Raw genomic sequence first — 17,440 nt, forward strand, 5'->3', positions numbered from 1 at the left:
ACCACCTGCCCTTCCTTGGCCCTACTTCCCTCCAGCCCTCAGAAGGCACCTGACAGCTTCAAATATTCATGAGCACAGTTCCAGTTACTTTCCATACAAGCAAAAACACCTGTGAAAAAAGTAACAAGGTGCTCTCTTTCCACAGAGGTGCAGAACACAATTAGATCAAGCTGTGCTTTCACCTCTCCTGGGGTTTCTGGCTCTTGGGTGCTCATACTTGGGAAGAAAATAATTTGCTTGAAGACCCCAGAGGGTCTTAAATCTTTAAATATTGCACCTTAAAAGAGAAAAAAACCTAAGATCACCAAACCCAAAGCTCAACCAGCACCTGGTCGAGAAACAGTATGTTACAATCTGTCTTTACTCCCCACAACTCGCTCCCTTAACTTCAGCAGTGCATTTATTCAGGCATTTCTCGGGTGTGAGCAGCTCCACTAGCCTCTCAGTGGGATGCTAACAGATGTACACAGGTTGGCCATCACTGGCACAACTAAAATCAGCTAGAAATCAAGTTTAGGATGTAACAGAAAATCCATTCATTTACTCAGCTATCACCTGCTTCTCATTCATGTACTGGGGGCTATTTTGACTATGACAGTGATAAAAGCTTGGGGTTTATAAGTAGGACCTTAGTTATGCTCTCATGTCTAAACTCCTTGGTTTTTAAAGATAATTTCAGGGGGTAACTAATACTCTACAGAAAATCAAGACCACATATAAAGATATTTATTCAGAATCAGATTTATAGGGCCATGAAACCATGCAACCAGACTAAAAAATTATCTTTTGCAGCAGCTTCCACTGCGTATCCACCTAGATTCAAAAGACCTAAGACATTTGCTGCTCACAGAGCATATGGACAAGGCTTCAGAGAACAAATACACCTACTCTGAGTGAAATGAAGCCAAAAAGATACCCTCACAAACAGCAACCAAAGGGTTATCCTGAACGACAGACACAAGCTAGTCTGCCTGGCTAACTGAGCTACACCATGGCATCTCCTTTCCAGGTAAAAGCTTTAATTAACAGCATACAGAAAAAGAGTAATCTCTGCCTTTACTGGCACCCATGGACCATTTTTTAAAAGACTATGGTAACCAAACCGCAATCACAACGTGTCACATGCTGTCAAAGGCGCCTCTTGGACTGTGCAGGAAGACACTCTTCGTACCTGGATGCTGGCCCAGCTCAAGGTACAAGCTGGGCACCAAATGGCTCAGCACTATCATGGCTTGGGCACAGCAGGGAGCATGCAAGGGTATGCGACGACTCAGCAAGGTCTGCAGATGCAGTCTTGGATTAAACTGCTAAATTCCCCTGCAGTCTCATTTGAGCTGCTTTTAGACCTTTGAAGGAGAACAGCTGGGTCTTTGCTATGCGCAAGAAGGGCCCTGCAGCACTCAGAGGGAGTTTTCTACCGCAAGCCAGAGCTCCTGCTATTTCCTCCTTGGTCCTCATAGCCAAGGGAAGAGACCAAGGCAACCCCCAAGTGCTGAGCAGCCTTCTTGGGATGGCCAGTTTCCTATTAATGAAATTCTCTCTCATCCTCCTGCTCTGTGGCACGAAACAGCTCCAAGGTGAAGTACTGAGCCATCAAACAGCAAAACCCCTTTCCAGACAGCATTTCAAGGAAGAGCACCTGTCTACTGATAGGTAGATCAATCACCTGCCACCACCCTCTGTCCCTTCTGCTCCTGAAAGAGCAGAAGCATCCCTTGGTCAAGACTGGCCATCAGCCACACCACCAAAAAAAATGCTCTTTACATTAAAAGCATAAAATAGCAGGCACAGCAGTGTAATTCAGAGACTGACAACAATCCTGCTGCTTTGCCAGCGGTGAGTCCTGGGATTTTATATCTCTGCTTCTAACTACCACTCCAGCTGTCCTTCAGCGCCTTCGTATATAACTGAAAGGATCCAGTCAGAAGTCAGATGCAACCTGGCCCAAAAAACACCTTGTACTTTCCTATCTTATTAAAAGACCTCATACACAGAGAAAAGAAAACATTTTGGAAGATGAGCAATTACCTCACCAAGTAATTTAGAGCAGGAGCCACCATTTTACAGCAGACATCAAAATAATGAGCACTCCTCTGCTGACTGTGCAGCTCCGTGTTATTCTCATGATGGGCTGCATACCCAGCAGCACGTTAACATGGAAAAAACCAGCATCTGATCCCACACAAGAATAAAAAAATACATTTTTGATACCATAAAAGAAGCGTTAGAAAGGAAAACAACATTTAATTCTGTGGCTCCTGAGGACCTCTCATGACTCAGAAAATAAATGCAAACAGATGAAAAAGTTAATTTGGATCATATCAGCTTCACTGGCATGCAAAGGGCAGAGCAGGCACCCCGGGGAGAGGGAGGGAAAGATTTGCCATAGATCAGATTACTATCACTGACAGCTGACCTAAAATGCCTCAAGATTTGACCAGACGCTACCCTATCTGCTAATATTCCAAGGTGCTACGGCCTCCTTTAAGAGATACAATGTGTGAAACATGTAACACTGAGGTTACATGGGGAGGAAGGAGATCCTGCAGCACAAGTATGTAAGTGGTCCAGACAATAATCCTCACCACATTAAGACGAGCCCAATTAAATTAAACAAGAAGAAAGCAGAAGTGAATTGTTCTTTTGAAGATGTAGAATTTTCAATGCAATGCAATGAAGACATAAGGAACCAGAATAATTTCTCCGCAGTCTGAGGCTACTGCATGGGACAGACAGACAGGCAGTTGCTCTGTCCTAAAAAGATGCTCCTTGAAAACAGATGTCTGTCTGTAACCCAACACACTCACAGCTTGCTGTATGGGCTCCACAGTATCTGTCCCTGGATGGGTCAGAACAGCCCACAGACACCACTGTCAAACCTGAAAAATGTCCTTCAGCATCAACCCTCAACACTTGCTTTTAACTCAGCCTCGTTTGATGGGATCTGAACTGCCCAACATCACAAACTGAGCTTTACTTCTGTCCTATTAAATTTTTAGGAAGAGTTTCTGCTCAAAAGTGGCCAACATCAGCATGAGTAGTAGCCCTCAGCAGCCAATATATTCATTGTTAACAGAAGTGTCCTTGATTTGCCAGGCCTTCAACATCCACTAAACAATTCACAGGAAGACTCATACATCTGAAAAACTCCTTTAAATTCTTTACTATGAAAATTGCTCTTTTAGCTTCCTCTTGCATGTCTACGACATAAAGCCTTTTCAGTATTTCAGTATTTGGCACCACAGGGCACAAGGATCACCTCAATTTTACAGCCATGGTTGATGACCATAAAGGAAAATGTTTAGTGCTCTGCTTCTGCTGGGTACTACCAACATCAGACCTAATCAACAGATTCACCTCCATGCACTTCAGCAAGAGCAGGTCTACCACAGCTGACCTCACATGAGGGCACAGGAGCAGCTCACACAGGCACAGCAATCCCCTGGCAGAAATTTGGGACAGACACAGCTGAAGGCAATTCCCGAACCATTTCACAGCTGAACTCTTGAAGATGTCCCTGCTCATTTCAGACGGGTTAGACTAGATAACCTTTAAAGATCCCTTCCAACCCAAATCATTCTATGATTTTAAGGTTTTATGATTGGCTACAGGAACACTGTTCTGCTGGGATTGTCTGAACAGTAGCCAGGAGGCTCATCAGAACTCTGCATTTAAACCATGTCACTGGATCTCAGAATAATTATGTAGTGACACACAGAGCCTCACAGGTAACCTAGAGGCCTACTACACTTTTGAAAGCCACTACAGTCCTCTACAAACGCCCTAGAAGAATGAAATTTATCTTCCTCTATGCTCTTCCAAAACATTAGGAAATTCCTATTACTCAGTTCTAGCTATTCTTCTTCTCTGTGTTACAAATAACACAGCTCAAAGTTTCCTACCCACCCACTGAAAAAAAAAAAAAAAAAAAAAAAAAAAGCCATAATATTTCTATACACTTCTGCTTTAAGAAGAAGTCTGGTTGGGAGATGCGTTCTTGGCCATATCAGCTGCCAAGCAGGACCCCAGCCACTCATCAGGCAGGGAGGCTTGGAGCTCGCAGGCAGGAGGGCCAGGCAGGCACGGATCTGAACAGAGATGCTTGGGTCTGCAGCCTTCAGTGCAGCTTTCTCTTGACTTCTGTGCAACATTTGCAGTAACTCCTGCAGCCCACTGTCAAAACCAATTAAGAGTACTCCTAACAAAAACCAAAAACGTTCCTGAGAAATCACAGTTGAGCTGAAAGGAACAGTAAAGTCACCTCCTTTCTCACCTCCTCACAGCAGGGCTTGTTAGAAGACCTTCATTTTGTCTAGGGCCAAAGTCACCATCAGGCTGCTCAAAGCTACAGTTTCAGACTTGATGGAGAACAAGGATCATGGATCTTTAATCTGCTTAAACCCGATTTAGATTCATCCCATTGAATAAGACAAAGTATTCAGAAGTCTCGCTTTCTGATGAAGCACTGAGATCTCCACAGTATTTTTTCCACCCTTCAGAAGTCCATGTTCCCAGATAAATTCATTCTCACAGTCCTTGCAGCATTTTGATCAAAAGAGGCTTTGAAAACCTAGAGTCCCTCAGCAAAATTCTCTTAGGATTAAGGTTTGCAACTGCCTTTGGATGACCTAAATTCTTTCCGCCACTAAGAGAGTCAGCCCCTCCTTGACTACACCACCTCATCAGTCACACTAAGTGTATTCACAGTCTGTCACCCATGTCCCTGTGAAGGACACATGGAGCAAGGAACTGACCAAAGTTCTCACCAGAGCCTTCAGTCACCACCTTCCTCATTCCTCTATCTCACCACACTACACTCTTTGCCACAGACTGGCACCATCACACAGTCTAACGTGACTCTGAAAAAGTATTTACACTTCCCCAACCAAACTCATATGAAAGGGATTCCTAGAACTACTTTTCATCCCCTTCCCACTGCTTCAAGACAGAATGCTTCATCCTGGAACAGGGCGGAAACAGACCTGAGAAAAGATTTGCAAAGCCAAGGTAGCAACATTAAATAGCATCACACAGAAAGAAAAAAGGGAAAGTTAAAGCAAATGAATCTGCATTAAATATTTGAGCACTAAGCCAAGCTAACATAGCACAATATCTCATAGTCAGCCAACAAATTGATTAATTCACTAATTTCACCAAATAAACATGGTGTTCCTCCTATACCTTCTGACTCAGGCTGGAAGAATCCTTTTTTAAGTTTACATAGATTTAAAACTATGCCTGTTGAAACTGAAATCCTTTCCCTTGCTGCCCTATTTATCTCAACCACATTTTATAAAGCAGGAAGGGACACACACTGAAAAACAAAAGCCTTTCATACGCCTGCTCTCTAATATTCCGAAGCACTTTGCATAATTGTTCAGTTTTGATAACCTCCTTTCATATGATGCCATAGCAAAAATGAGAAAAGCTACAAAGAACAACAAATCAAATTAATGGTTTCACTCTTCACGGAGGGTACACTAGACAAAGGAGGACTAGTACTATCTAAGAAATCCAAACTCCTTTCCAAAGCATTTTTAAATCAATCTTTTAAAGTAATTTAAAGCAGATTTTGCTATTAAGACTGGAGGGCGAGCACAGGCCTAGATAAGGAGCTTCAGTGAGACCTGATAGGTGAATGATGGTCTATGCACAGCGTAGGTCAAACTCTGATTATCCACATCTTAGCTAATCAAAAGCAATTATCTGAAAGTCAAATATGCCCTCCAAGTCAGGTAACTCATGGAGACAGGACTTACATACAGCACACAGAAATCCTAAACTCCACAGGACCTCAACTGCAGACACTACGGATTTTAAGCAGGATAACCAGGAGGACAGTTCAGAGGGTTTTAACCATACTCAAGACTCCCAGCCTGAGGGCAGACATCAGAAGCTAGAAAGATTACCCTTGCAATTACTTCGACATTTTTGCTGTATCCATGCACCCTCAGATTACAGGCTACTTGGAGTGCAATTCCAATTAGGTATTTAGAGACTACTCGGGGTAAAAATCTCCATTACAGGAAGGGCTGGTAAAGCCAGGCTGGTTACTTCCCATTGTAGGACCCAGTTTTCAGTTGTTAAAATTCCAAGATACCATTCAAATTGAATTTTTTTTTTCATTATATCTGTAATTGATTCTGGAGTTGTTTTTGTTATTTCTTTTTACTTCCTTTGTTACTTAAGCCATAGCAATCCAACCCAAGAAAAAAGTAGGGGGCATATTTTATCTTGTTTATGATTAAGGGAGGAGGAAATTACCACATACACTTTGAAAAGTCTAAGAGAACTTCTTATTTACAGAAAAATTTGCATTTCAGGAATCTATATTTAGCCACCAAGATCTGACCAACATTATACCAGAAGTATGGAAAATTACAGTGCCTGTCTTACATAATCAATCCCCCAGTAAAGCCACATGCAATGGTCAAAAAAGGCTAGAAGATAAAAGATAAAGAAATTACAGTATGCAAAACCCGCCAAAAATGAAAGAACCAATCCCTTCTTTATATTTCTCACAGAAAGAACAAATGGTGGCAACAAGCTTTATGTTAGATACTACAAAAGACTTCGCAATGCTCACAAAGGCCTGCAGTGATATTGCAAATACTTTTAAGGCAGGTTACTTGCCATCAGGAATGGTTTAGATACTGTTTAGTCTAACAGGAAACAGAGATGCTCTTAAGGGTGGCTGGTAGAGCAGCTTGCACCCCATTTTCTGTGATTTTATGCTCTCATTTGGAGATCATCCACAGCTTCCATGAGATACTGACCATGTCAGTTCTAGGTCTGGAGATCACTGACAGCAGGGAAATGATCCATCTCCAGTACTTTGCACCATCTCCTTTGCAGGGATGATGTAACATCAAGAAGCAGTTACCCACCTCAAATCCAAAAAAACCAAGAAACAGACCTGTAAGTACAGCAGGAGAAAATTAAATTGAGACAAGAAGCCTGAGCACTATCATCACAGGCAGTGACAGGGAGCAAAGAGATCGAACAGACAAGTATAACTGCAATAGGAGCAGAAAAGGCAAACAACTAAATGAGGAATGAAGGGAGTGGGTGGAGAGTTAAAAAACCCTATGACAAGGACTGTAGTGAGGACAGGGAGGAGGAGGAGGCAGAAAAGCAAAAAGTAAGCAGGTCTAAAAATCAGCTGAAAAGGAACTGAAGGGATCAAGGTAAAGTAGTAGTCTGCCAAAACAGGAGGGCATGTAACTGGAAAGAAACGGAGACTGGGAGAGTATGGATACGGTATGGCTTGTATCGGACAAGCTACTGACCGGGGATCATGGGGAGAGAGTGAGAGGAGGAAGCATCCATCTGTCCTCCAATGAAGGAGGACAGAGGTGAGACAGGCGAGGTCACACAGGGATGGAAGAGAGGGGTAAAATGTGCGTACCAGTGTACACCCCCAAAGCCTAAACCCAAGCCTAATATTGCAAAACGTCACCAATCCTCTGCTGTCAGCAAATATACAAAACCAACTGGCAAACACTGATCAAGCTGGTCTGCACAGAAAATGACAGCTAATTACACAGTCAGTCAAAGTGGCAGAGGTCTGTGGGTTGTATCTGGGATGGCCAACTCTGCCACTGATAACTTGCAGGGGTCATCATGGTGCCACATACACTGAAGCTGATGGGGACAGTTAGAGGGTTGTCTGTTTTTTCTTTTCTTTCTTGTGGAAAAAAATAGCATACAAACATGTGATTAAAGAGCATCATAAACAGCCACAGAAATAAAGAGAACAAATGAAGGTTTCTTTCCCAACTTCAAATACTGAAATGCCCTGTAATTGAAATGCCTCCCCATTACCATCTTGATCACTCTCAATTCAGTTTAAGAATAATATTGCTTAATGAAGAAAAAAAAAAAATCAGGTATTAAGCAAAGCATACTGTTGAACAGCATCTGTCCCATTTTCTTTTATGCAAGCAAAACATACTATTTTTTTCCAAAAGCTTCCAGTTGAGCATTAACTGCTCTGGCTTCCATGAACCCTACAAAACCAGTCTATACATCTCCTGCCCTCACTGGTCACAGCACAGCCTCCAACAGCCCAGCAAAAAAACCATCCTACACAGCAGATGATCAGAAGTGACTCTAGAGGAGCATACCAAAATAAGTCTGGTAGGAAAATTAACATTAATTCCAGAGAACATGTCTGATAGAAAGGATACTGACTACATCCTTTTAAATAGTATTCTATGTGAAAGAAGACTGAGGCAAATTAAACATCTCTTCCCTGGTACTCAGACCTCATGGAATGCCTGTTAGTGAAGTCTGTGACTCTGCAGCTGGGAGGTAAGTACATTAAGGAACTCATTGCAAAGGGGCAGCCAACTGCACACACCATTTGCTGGAAATGGATCTAAAACAGGAACAAGGGAGCATTTTACCCGAAGCAGTCAGTAATCCACACCTAAAAAACATCATACAGAGACATCCATTGCAGACCTCTTCTGCACTGGTGTTAGAATTTTACAGCAGAAGGCTGCTCAATACTAATTAAATGCAATGGAGCCATCATGAATTAAGCACCTGGAGGGAAAGATGTTGCTGGTTTTAAGAGCCTCCCTCTTCTGCAACCTTGAACTTTTGTAATTTTTGGTAGCTCACTACAACCTCTTTACTGATCCAGACACTTCATAAATTAATAGTTCTTAAAATACAATTAAAATGGTATGTTAAATTTACACAGCCTTGGCAATCAAATACCACAGAAGACTTAGGGATCCTCATTTCTCAATTCCCACGGATAAGCACCTAGTCACCTGCAGAAGAAATGCACTAGGGAGCAGCGAGGTTATTTCTAGGACAGGGACTCAAGGAAATGGCAGCGCTATATCAAGTTGCTTTTCTCCATCCTGCCTAGGAAACACTGAATAAGGCTTCTGCCATCCCAAGGCAGCTCTACAAGCACCTGCAGTGGTTCACTTCTATTCCAATGGATCTCAAAGTGCTCAGCACAGGGGGCAAAGAGTAAAAGACTAAAAAACACTCACCAGATTCTGACAGGCCCCTTAAGAGTAAGCCCTTCTCAACCAGCAGTTAAATCTCGAAGTATAACAACAGTTACAGACACAACCCATAGCCCCACCTCAAGCAACTATGTCCTAATATCAGGGAAAGCGAGTGCAGATTAATCCTTGCATTCCCAGGGGATAGTCTCCTGGAAAAGTGACTGGACAGGATTTCTCTTACACAAACTTCTGATGCTGACATGGTGTCTTGCAGCACTAAGGGGAAGCCCTACGATATACAGTAGAAGGGAATGAAAAACTAGGGGATAGGTATAGGCACTGAGTGAGGCACCATGTAAACAAGCACCATTCCATGAACAGCAAAGAAAAGGGGAAGAGCAGAAGTCCAGGGACAGAGAAGAGAGCAATTCCCTTCAGACAGCTCATGCAAGTTCACAAGATAACACCACAGCAAGGAGCAAGCAGCAAGGACAACTGAACTGAAAGGGACACGCAATCCTCAAAGCAGGAAAAAGGGAGCGGGAAATGTTAGGTCCTAAGAGCAGTCCAAGGAGTAAAAAAAGGGGGCCTTCTACCACACACAGATAAAGCTTTTCTTTCTTAATTCTTTCTTTTAAAGGAGCAGGGGAATTCTGCAGCATCTAGCTTGCCTGGAGGGGAACAGAACCTAAAGCAGCCGTAAGAGGACAGGAGGGGGGAGGCTGTTCTGGGACTCGGTCTCCCTTGCAGACAGTTCAGACAAAGGAGGACGGTCTCCTATAATGGGATGCATTGTACATTTTTAGCTAGCACAACAAGGTGGCTGTCGTGACAGGGTTCCCCATCTCCTGTCTCCCCCCTTCAACTACACACCCCTGCATGATCCCAACATGGAACACAAAGATCTGTTTTATCACATTATTACTGTAATGGGAGGTAAAGAAAGACAAGGAAAGGGAATGAGGCAGAGGAACGAAAAGGAGACAGAGCAGCCTTTAATGAGTCAGCCGCTGCTCTGATTTAAATAAGATCTCCATTTAAGGAGCACTGCAATTGTTGGGTTTTCTTAATTTAAAAAAACAAATCACTGACTAAGCAAGCAACTTTTGGCTGCACAAGTTGTCTCACAGCTACACACAGAGTCTGGAAGGGAAAGGGTTATAGAAGGGGGAAGAGAAAGGGAAGAAAACCTCTGGAAAAAATGAGACTGCTTGCTGGTTCATTTTAACAAGGACATAAATTAGTCTCAAAGCCACAAACGCCATCACCTCCCTGAGCCCTGGGCAGAGTGTAGCAAGTCAAACACGTGCCAAGATAAACGGTGCTGGCTGGAGCTTCCAAGGGGTGCTGGGGGGAACAAGAGGGGGCATGCTGGCAAGCAGGGCAGCAAAGATGCTTCAAATGGTGCCACAAAATGGAGACTGGTGATTCTACAGCTGCACAAAAGAAGACTTTCTGATGTTTCTGCTTACACCCACATCAAAAGCTGGGAACTCAAGAGAGATAAAGAAGGAAAAAGGGGTGCTGAGGTCAGAAAATAGCAGTTCTCCAAGGTCTGGCTTTAATTACCACAAGCAGCCCTTCCTCCTCCTCCTATCTTGGAAGAAGGCCCGCCAGTGGGCAGCAGCCCAGGTGAAAGGTTCCATTGCTGAGAGCAGGGAGGGGAGCAGACAATGGCAGGGGGATTCATTACAAAGACACACACACACACACACACTCAGCACTGCCGGCTGCCACATGGGCTGGGGGGACCCCTTAAGGAGGCAGCAGATCCCCCCCGCCCGCTCTCTGAGATGCTTGACACCTTCCCCCTCTCCCAGCCCTGATGGGAAACAGATTTGGAGGAAAACGCCAGCAAGGCACTGGGCTGTCCAAGAAAGGGAGGGCTTTGTGCTCCACACAAGCCAGCAACCTCAGCATGCACCACACAGAGAAAAAGCCTTTTAGCATATAATGCCCATCCACAGAAGACTCTCTCTTTTATCTGCAATTAGTGCATAATGTACTGGACCTCGTTTAACACTTATTTTCACTGATTTAGGATTAAGGGGGATATGGCTAAGGCACTATCTGTTAATGAATCTGAGCTCTTACTCTCATTAGCAATTTTTGTTTCCTCTTTTTCAAGCACGTTTTTACCTTCCAGCATCTCCCATTTCTTTCCATTGCTGTTTCTAGACTTGTCACTCCACACACTCCTATTTATTCTATTCTATCAGCCTGTCATGCCTATGCAGAAGCTCATCTCCCAGATCTCCAAGGCAGACAGCAAGCTTGCTCCTTACAACACAAGAGAACTCAGACCAGGTAGGCAATGCTTTCTGAAGACTGAACTAAACAGAGCAAGACTGTAGCAATGCTGAATTCATTCAGTGGCAATTACCAGCTTAACATACCAACAATATTTACTTTTCATAAATGAGACAGAGCCCCAAGGAAGCAAGTTCACAGGTTTAAGTAATGGCACTCCACTGCTTGAAACAACACTGCCAAATAATAATAACGTGGCTGGGGATATGTCTTGAATTGTGCCACACTCCTTCAGCCCCACACTCGGCCAAACCTGCAGTGACTGCTAAAGTCCAGCCTAGCAGCCAAATGATCCCCCTGAGATAAGGCAGCACGCTGCTAGAGCTGACTTCACCTGTGCTGTCTTCCTCAACTCTGTGCACAAGGGCTATCCATCGTTCATCTGGATCCCCAACTGAAACACAGTCTGAGTTCACCTCTCCTACTGGGTTTTTTTTTTTTTTAATATGCATCTTCTCCAGCATCTCAGCATGTAAATACACAATGCAAATCCTGAAAACCTATACTAAATAGTACATACTCTTAAGACAATCGTAATTCAAGGTCAAACAATACCATAACACGCAGTCTTGATACCTCCTTCTCCACGTCAATAAATTAAGAGTTTCTGCAGAAGACAGATTTCCCTGGAGTCCATTAGTATATCCTAAATCTTTAGAAGAGTTTATACCCTCCCCTATTTCAGCCAGTGCTCCGGTAGAATCTCATCCTTCCCAGCCCTGCACATCCCCAAGCCTGGGTCCTGGTAACCCAGGCACCTTTCTGCACTGCACAGACATGCGCTCCGAGCGTGATGGCTGTGGCTGAGAGCACATTGCAACACAAGGCTATGCAGAACAACTCTCTGAAATGTGCACACCTGCAGCTTAGGGGCACACACCTCCATCTGACCAGGCACACTCTGAGCACATAGCAAAACACAAATGGACGCTGACTGCAGAGACACAGCTTTCCAGCATCACTTGCTAAACTAAATATAGGTACAGAAAGCCCCACGAGATTTCTGGAGAGCTCTTCCGTCTCAGAACAGAAAGCCTTGGTCCAGATAAAAAGGACTTTATAATGGAAGGGACTAAATAGCAGAAGGAAAAGGTGGGCCTTGGGAGCCTGGGAAGATACCTTTAGAGTGGACAGAGACCTATTTTTCAGCCACTGACAATCAATGCAAGATGGGAAAGGGTCAAAGTGGGTGTCACTTCTCGCAGCAGATGGGTTCAGAGTTAGGCACCAGTGAAAGATATGCCCCCTGTAGTGGGACATGCAGGATCCCAGCAGCAGCTAGTGAAGGGGGCTTCAGTCAGAGAGCTAAGGAAAGCCAAAAAGGTAGTATGCATCTATTCTAAAGACCTGCAAAGCTGTACAGAAAAAAAAGCACTTGTGAAACCCAGATTTGAAGAAAAGTTCCTTCTGAGAGTGCCTCCCTCCACCCCCTTTGGGAATATCCCCCAAAGGTTTCCAGCTCTGCAAGGCACTGCGGGGACATTATATAATGCCTAACTCCAAAGGATTCCAGCTCCACGATGCCGCTTTCCTACTCCTCCCTCCCTTTGCCCGCTCCCTCCGGTGGCGAGTTGCGTATGCCGTGCCAGAAAAAAAAAATAATTCAAAATCCAAAAGCATACAGTAGCCTTAAAAGGCGAGCACTGTCCGACGAAAACCCTTTGCGGTGGATGCGCGATGGCCGTGGCAGCTGGGCGCGCTCCTCAGGAAACGTCAGCCGCTTTCCCCCGGGAAGACACGGGCAGCCCCACGCCTACAGCTACCTACAAGGGCTTCCCGGCCCCCGCGGTGACCGGCAGCCGGATGGAAAAGCGGCGAGGAAGCCGTACACCTTCGGGATGGGCTGTTCAAAGGCGGGTTTAGCCTAACTCGAAGCAGGGGCACCCCGTGCCCCTCGCGCACCGCTCTCTCTAGAGGGCACTGCGAGGTTGCTCCGGGCAGGGGGGCCGCAGGAACCCCTTCCCCAAAGATCCCACCGCGGGTGCCCGGCGCGGCGGGGCTCCCTCCCGCACCGCTCCCCGCCCAGACAAAGCCAGGCGGGCAGCCGCCGGAGCCCGGCCCGCCCGCCACCCTTACCTGAGTTACCATTTTCTTTTTCTCCATAAACCAAAATGGGGGAGGCCGGCCGCACGGGAGAGGGAAAATTTACAAAAAAGAGAAAAAAATAAAACCAAATAAAAAAGCAGCAGCCCCGTGGAGGCGGGCGGCGGCGGCGAGTGCCTGCGCTGCGCTGCCTCGCCGGCGCGGTGCTCCCCGAGCCCTTTTTCCTCTCTTTCTTCTCCCGTGTTCCTCCCCTTCTTCCCCCTCCCTCCCCCCCCTGCCGCCCCCCCGGCTCAGCCAGATGGCTGCGGGAAGCACCGCCCCGAATGCCGAAGGTAATTAATGCGAGCCGGGGCCGCCCCCGCCGCGCCCCGCCTCGCCCCGCCCGGCTGGGCTCGGCACGGCCCGGCCAGCCCCCGCCCCAGCGAGGCGCTCCCTCGCCTGCCCGCCGGGACTCCCCACTGCTCCCCAGGAACCAGGAGGATTCGGCGAAGGCGCAAACGCGAGCTGGAAACAAAAGCGAAGGTGGTGGCCCCGTGCAGCGGCCAGCAGAACCTCACGGCCAGCCCGAGCTCCTCCGCACCTACCATTCCCAGCGCCCCAGGCCAACCCCGCCTGGACCTCAGCAGGCGGGAGAAAGCATCTCTCGGCTGGACGATGCTGGAGAGATAGCTGTCAGTTTTGCACAGACCTCCCTTCTGCCACAAAAGGGAGAACGCGTGGGTTACATGGTGTGTTGGCTGAACCGGAAGCAGTATCCGTGCCAGGATCTGCATTTCTATCATCATAAAACCTGGAGACCGCTGGACTCCTTCCCAGCTTGCTTTTTTCCCTCCCATTTATCTTCAGCAAGCATCTGGCCCTGAGCACCTGAGCACGCCACGGTTGACAGCATCTGTTCTCTCAGCGACCCCGTAAAACAGAGTGATACACTGCTACCCCATTTGCCAGACGGGATCTGAGATGCTCAGATTGATTCTTCTCAATATTGCACCCGTGGAAACCCACGGACAGGGCTGAGCACAGGTCTGCCAATCCCACAGTTAGACAAGAAGACTACTGATGCTCCAGTGCTCATGATGCAGAGATAAAACCAGCTCAGGCAAGTTGTGCTTCTGATGTATCGCTTCTTGACACCTGGTACTCAAGAGACTCCCCAGGTTTTAGCAGCAAAAAAGCCAAATTACGGTGCAGTAACACCTTCAATCCCCATGTGTTCTTTGCATGAATATGCCCAGTTATAATTTACATGGGGGAAAAAAAAAAAAGCTCAGTGGTTTTGCTTCATGGGCTTCTGCTATAGCACTGCTCTTCAGGCAGCCCATGCTGATGTTTTTTAGTTTCCCAATTTCACTCGCTGCAAACTGACCTCTGGCTCCCTCCCTTCTTCCTTTCCTTCCTTTGCCCTTTCTCTCCTCATTCAGCAGACCAGCGGGAGCATGTGTCACAAGCCAGTCTCTCCTCTGTTGTGAAAAGCAGGACACCAAGACACCAGAAGCCCTTACATGCCACCAGCACATGGAGGCTGAGAGTCATGGGCCAGCCACCCAACACAACCAAACCATGGTGTGGGATCCTCTGGGAGGGAGCCAGCCTCCATGGCTGCAGCCCACAGGTCTCTGAGTCAGAGTCCATGTTTTTCTGTGTTATCTCATCCTCTCTGCTAACTTGCAAGTTATAATATTTACATGCAATGTTGCAAAACCAGGGAAAGTAGTGGATTTGGTTTCTCTGCACCCCCCCCCCCCCCCCCAACATTACAAACCTGAGATTCTGGAGCACAGTTCTAGGTCAAATGTAAATTCCATTTAAAAACAAAACAAAAAACAACAAAAAAAAAAAAAACACAGTCACCTGCTTAAACCTTTGACATGACAAAGCACCAGGTTTCAGCACTGTGCATCTCATTCATCAGACCTCTGCAAATGACTCAGGATAATCTCCTTATTCTCTCCACTTAAGTACTTCAACTGTTGTGTTCACTCGGTCTTGTCTGTGCCATGAGGTAGCACCTTCTTGTCCCAGATCTGGGGCTGTAGCACAGACCTTCTGGACATCATCCCACTACTGTTAACCAGAATAGCAGCATTTCTACTCCATTTTGGCCTTCACCTGAGGAACCTCCAGAAATAGTTGCCATCAGAAAGTCTTCTAAGGAAAATGAAATGCCCAACCATGCACTGAACCTTCTCTTGCACTGCCTCCCACCACCCAGTTGGTACATCTGCCTTGCTCATGTGCCAGCAGAGTGGGAATTCCCTTCAGTATGATCTACTGCTGGTCTCCCTCTTTCATCTCCATTGTGGGCCAGAAAGCATCTCCTTCTCCATGCTTGGAATATATCCACCTTTGCTCCTGCTGAGCAAGAGAAAACACCCAATTTTCAGTAGTTGTGCTCAGGCAACAACAAACACAAGTCTGCAAGACTTCCCACAGCTGCAAAACCAGCTGAAGTGAATATCTGATACAGAGTTTCGAAAGTTTAAAACACACTGTACAAAACATGACCAGATGCAGCAACACTTGAGATCTCTGCTGTCTTACTGCAGCCCAGGAGCGACGTCTGATAATGAACAAGGCCTACAAAAATTTGGTGAATGTGTGCAATTCATCTTTCCTCACTGAGGCATGGGGGTTCAGATGTTGTGTCATGGCCATGCAGAATAATCTGGTAGACCTCCACTTAGCTTCTCCTATGTGAGAATCATGGAACCACTCCTGAATTTACCATGACAGTTTGCCACCCGCTACTAAGCAAAACCAAAACCCAAACTGCAAATCTTGCTGCTGAAAAGAACAGAGAAGCACAAGCAGAGCTGAAGGCTGGAAGGCTGAAGAACACATAGCTCAGAGCCACGAGATCACCCCTTCCTACTTACTGCATTTATTCAAAAAGCAATGTATTCAAAACAGCTTTAGATGCCAATACTTATGAGTTCTTATGGTTTCTCATACATCACGGGCGCATATGCATCAAAACTTTGTTACTGTGCTGTAGAAGTAGCATTTTGAAATAACTATGGGCAAATGTAACTGGTCTGTCTGCAGTGCCAGGGCACAGCTGATAATCCTCATCATGCCAGACAAAGCTCCTTGCTCCCACCTGAGCATGGCTGTGACACTTTTATATTCTCTTCTGTGTTCGTACAGATGTACATGATGTTTCTAGTTAGCTCCTACCATTCAAATCCTAATGGAAAAGAAGCTGGAGAAGGATGTTTATACAGCAGGCCAAAGGACAAGGCCACTGAAATCACACTGATGAGAGCACAGATGAAGAATTAACCTCTAGCTTGACTAAGTAGTCTACAGGTACAGGTACACTCTGAAATGCTTGGGTTACTCTAAACCTCATAGAAATCATGGAACTAGGAAGAGGAGGAGTCCACAAACACTGCTTTCAGGAGGTTGCAGGATACGTTGTCCCCCCCCTTTTTTTTTTAGCTGTATTATTTACCACCCTTTGCTGCTAAGGGTGGAAAGCAAGCACAGCCTTCAATTTTAACATCCCATTACCTGCATTTCTGTGCTGGCTCAAGTTTAGATGGAGCAAACCTGCCAGCTGGACCAAGGCCAGAGGGAAGAAAAAGAGAGTTTCCAGCACAAAGAACCAATTTATCACGAACAAATCTTAACAACCAAAAGACACACTTCTGCTGGTGGATTCCATTCATCTGGGTAATAAAACCCCCCATACAAGGTAACCTAACAAAATACTATTTAGTGGCTATCTGATGTATCTCACTGTAGATAATCTTGAACTGCTAGTCTACATTTCACATTTTAAAATGGATAAACTTGGTGCTTGTAAGGACACAGAGTGCTGACACTGAATAGCCAAGGACTGCCTAGAGAACATCATCTTTCACTTGGCTCCAAAAGTATTTGAGCCTGACCCACACAACCTCTGTCTTCTCCAAGAGTCCACACACTGGGCCAGCAAATGTCACGTGTGCTCCAAATATAGCCCCCTCCCCCAGCAGAGGCTGCAATACAGACTTTGCCCAGCCCCAAGCGCTGCTCTCAAACCCACCCGTTCCTTTCACCCTACACACCCTTCTGGACCTCCGAAAGCAAAAATGTGACAAATGAGATTTTGTCAGAGGTTTTGTGGGTGA

At 45.8% G+C, this 17,440-nt stretch overlaps 1 protein-coding gene across 28 annotated transcripts in view; it reads right to left on the bottom strand.

Moving 5' to 3' along the window:
- RBFOX2 (RNA binding fox-1 homolog 2) overlaps window positions 1-17,440 on the bottom strand; it is a 165,514-nt gene that overhangs the window by 66,936 nt on the left and 81,138 nt on the right. Inside the window, exon 1 of one of the 28 annotated variants that reach the window (XM_041481546.1) lies at window positions 13,359-13,544. The exons of the other annotated variants lie outside the window; for them this stretch is intronic. Coding sequence (XP_041337480.1) covers window positions 13,359-13,385 — 27 coding nt within the window. The 5' untranslated portion in view covers window positions 13,386-13,544. Of the gene's footprint in view, window positions 1-13,358; window positions 13,545-17,440 lie in introns of those variants that run through there. 28 annotated transcript variants of the gene reach the window in all.

Source organism: Pyrgilauda ruficollis, unplaced genomic scaffold, assembly GCF_017590135.1.
Source record: "Pyrgilauda ruficollis isolate IOZ18807 unplaced genomic scaffold, ASM1759013v1 scaffold56, whole genome shotgun sequence".
Lineage (NCBI taxonomy): Eukaryota > Metazoa > Chordata > Aves > Passeriformes > Passeridae > Pyrgilauda > Pyrgilauda ruficollis.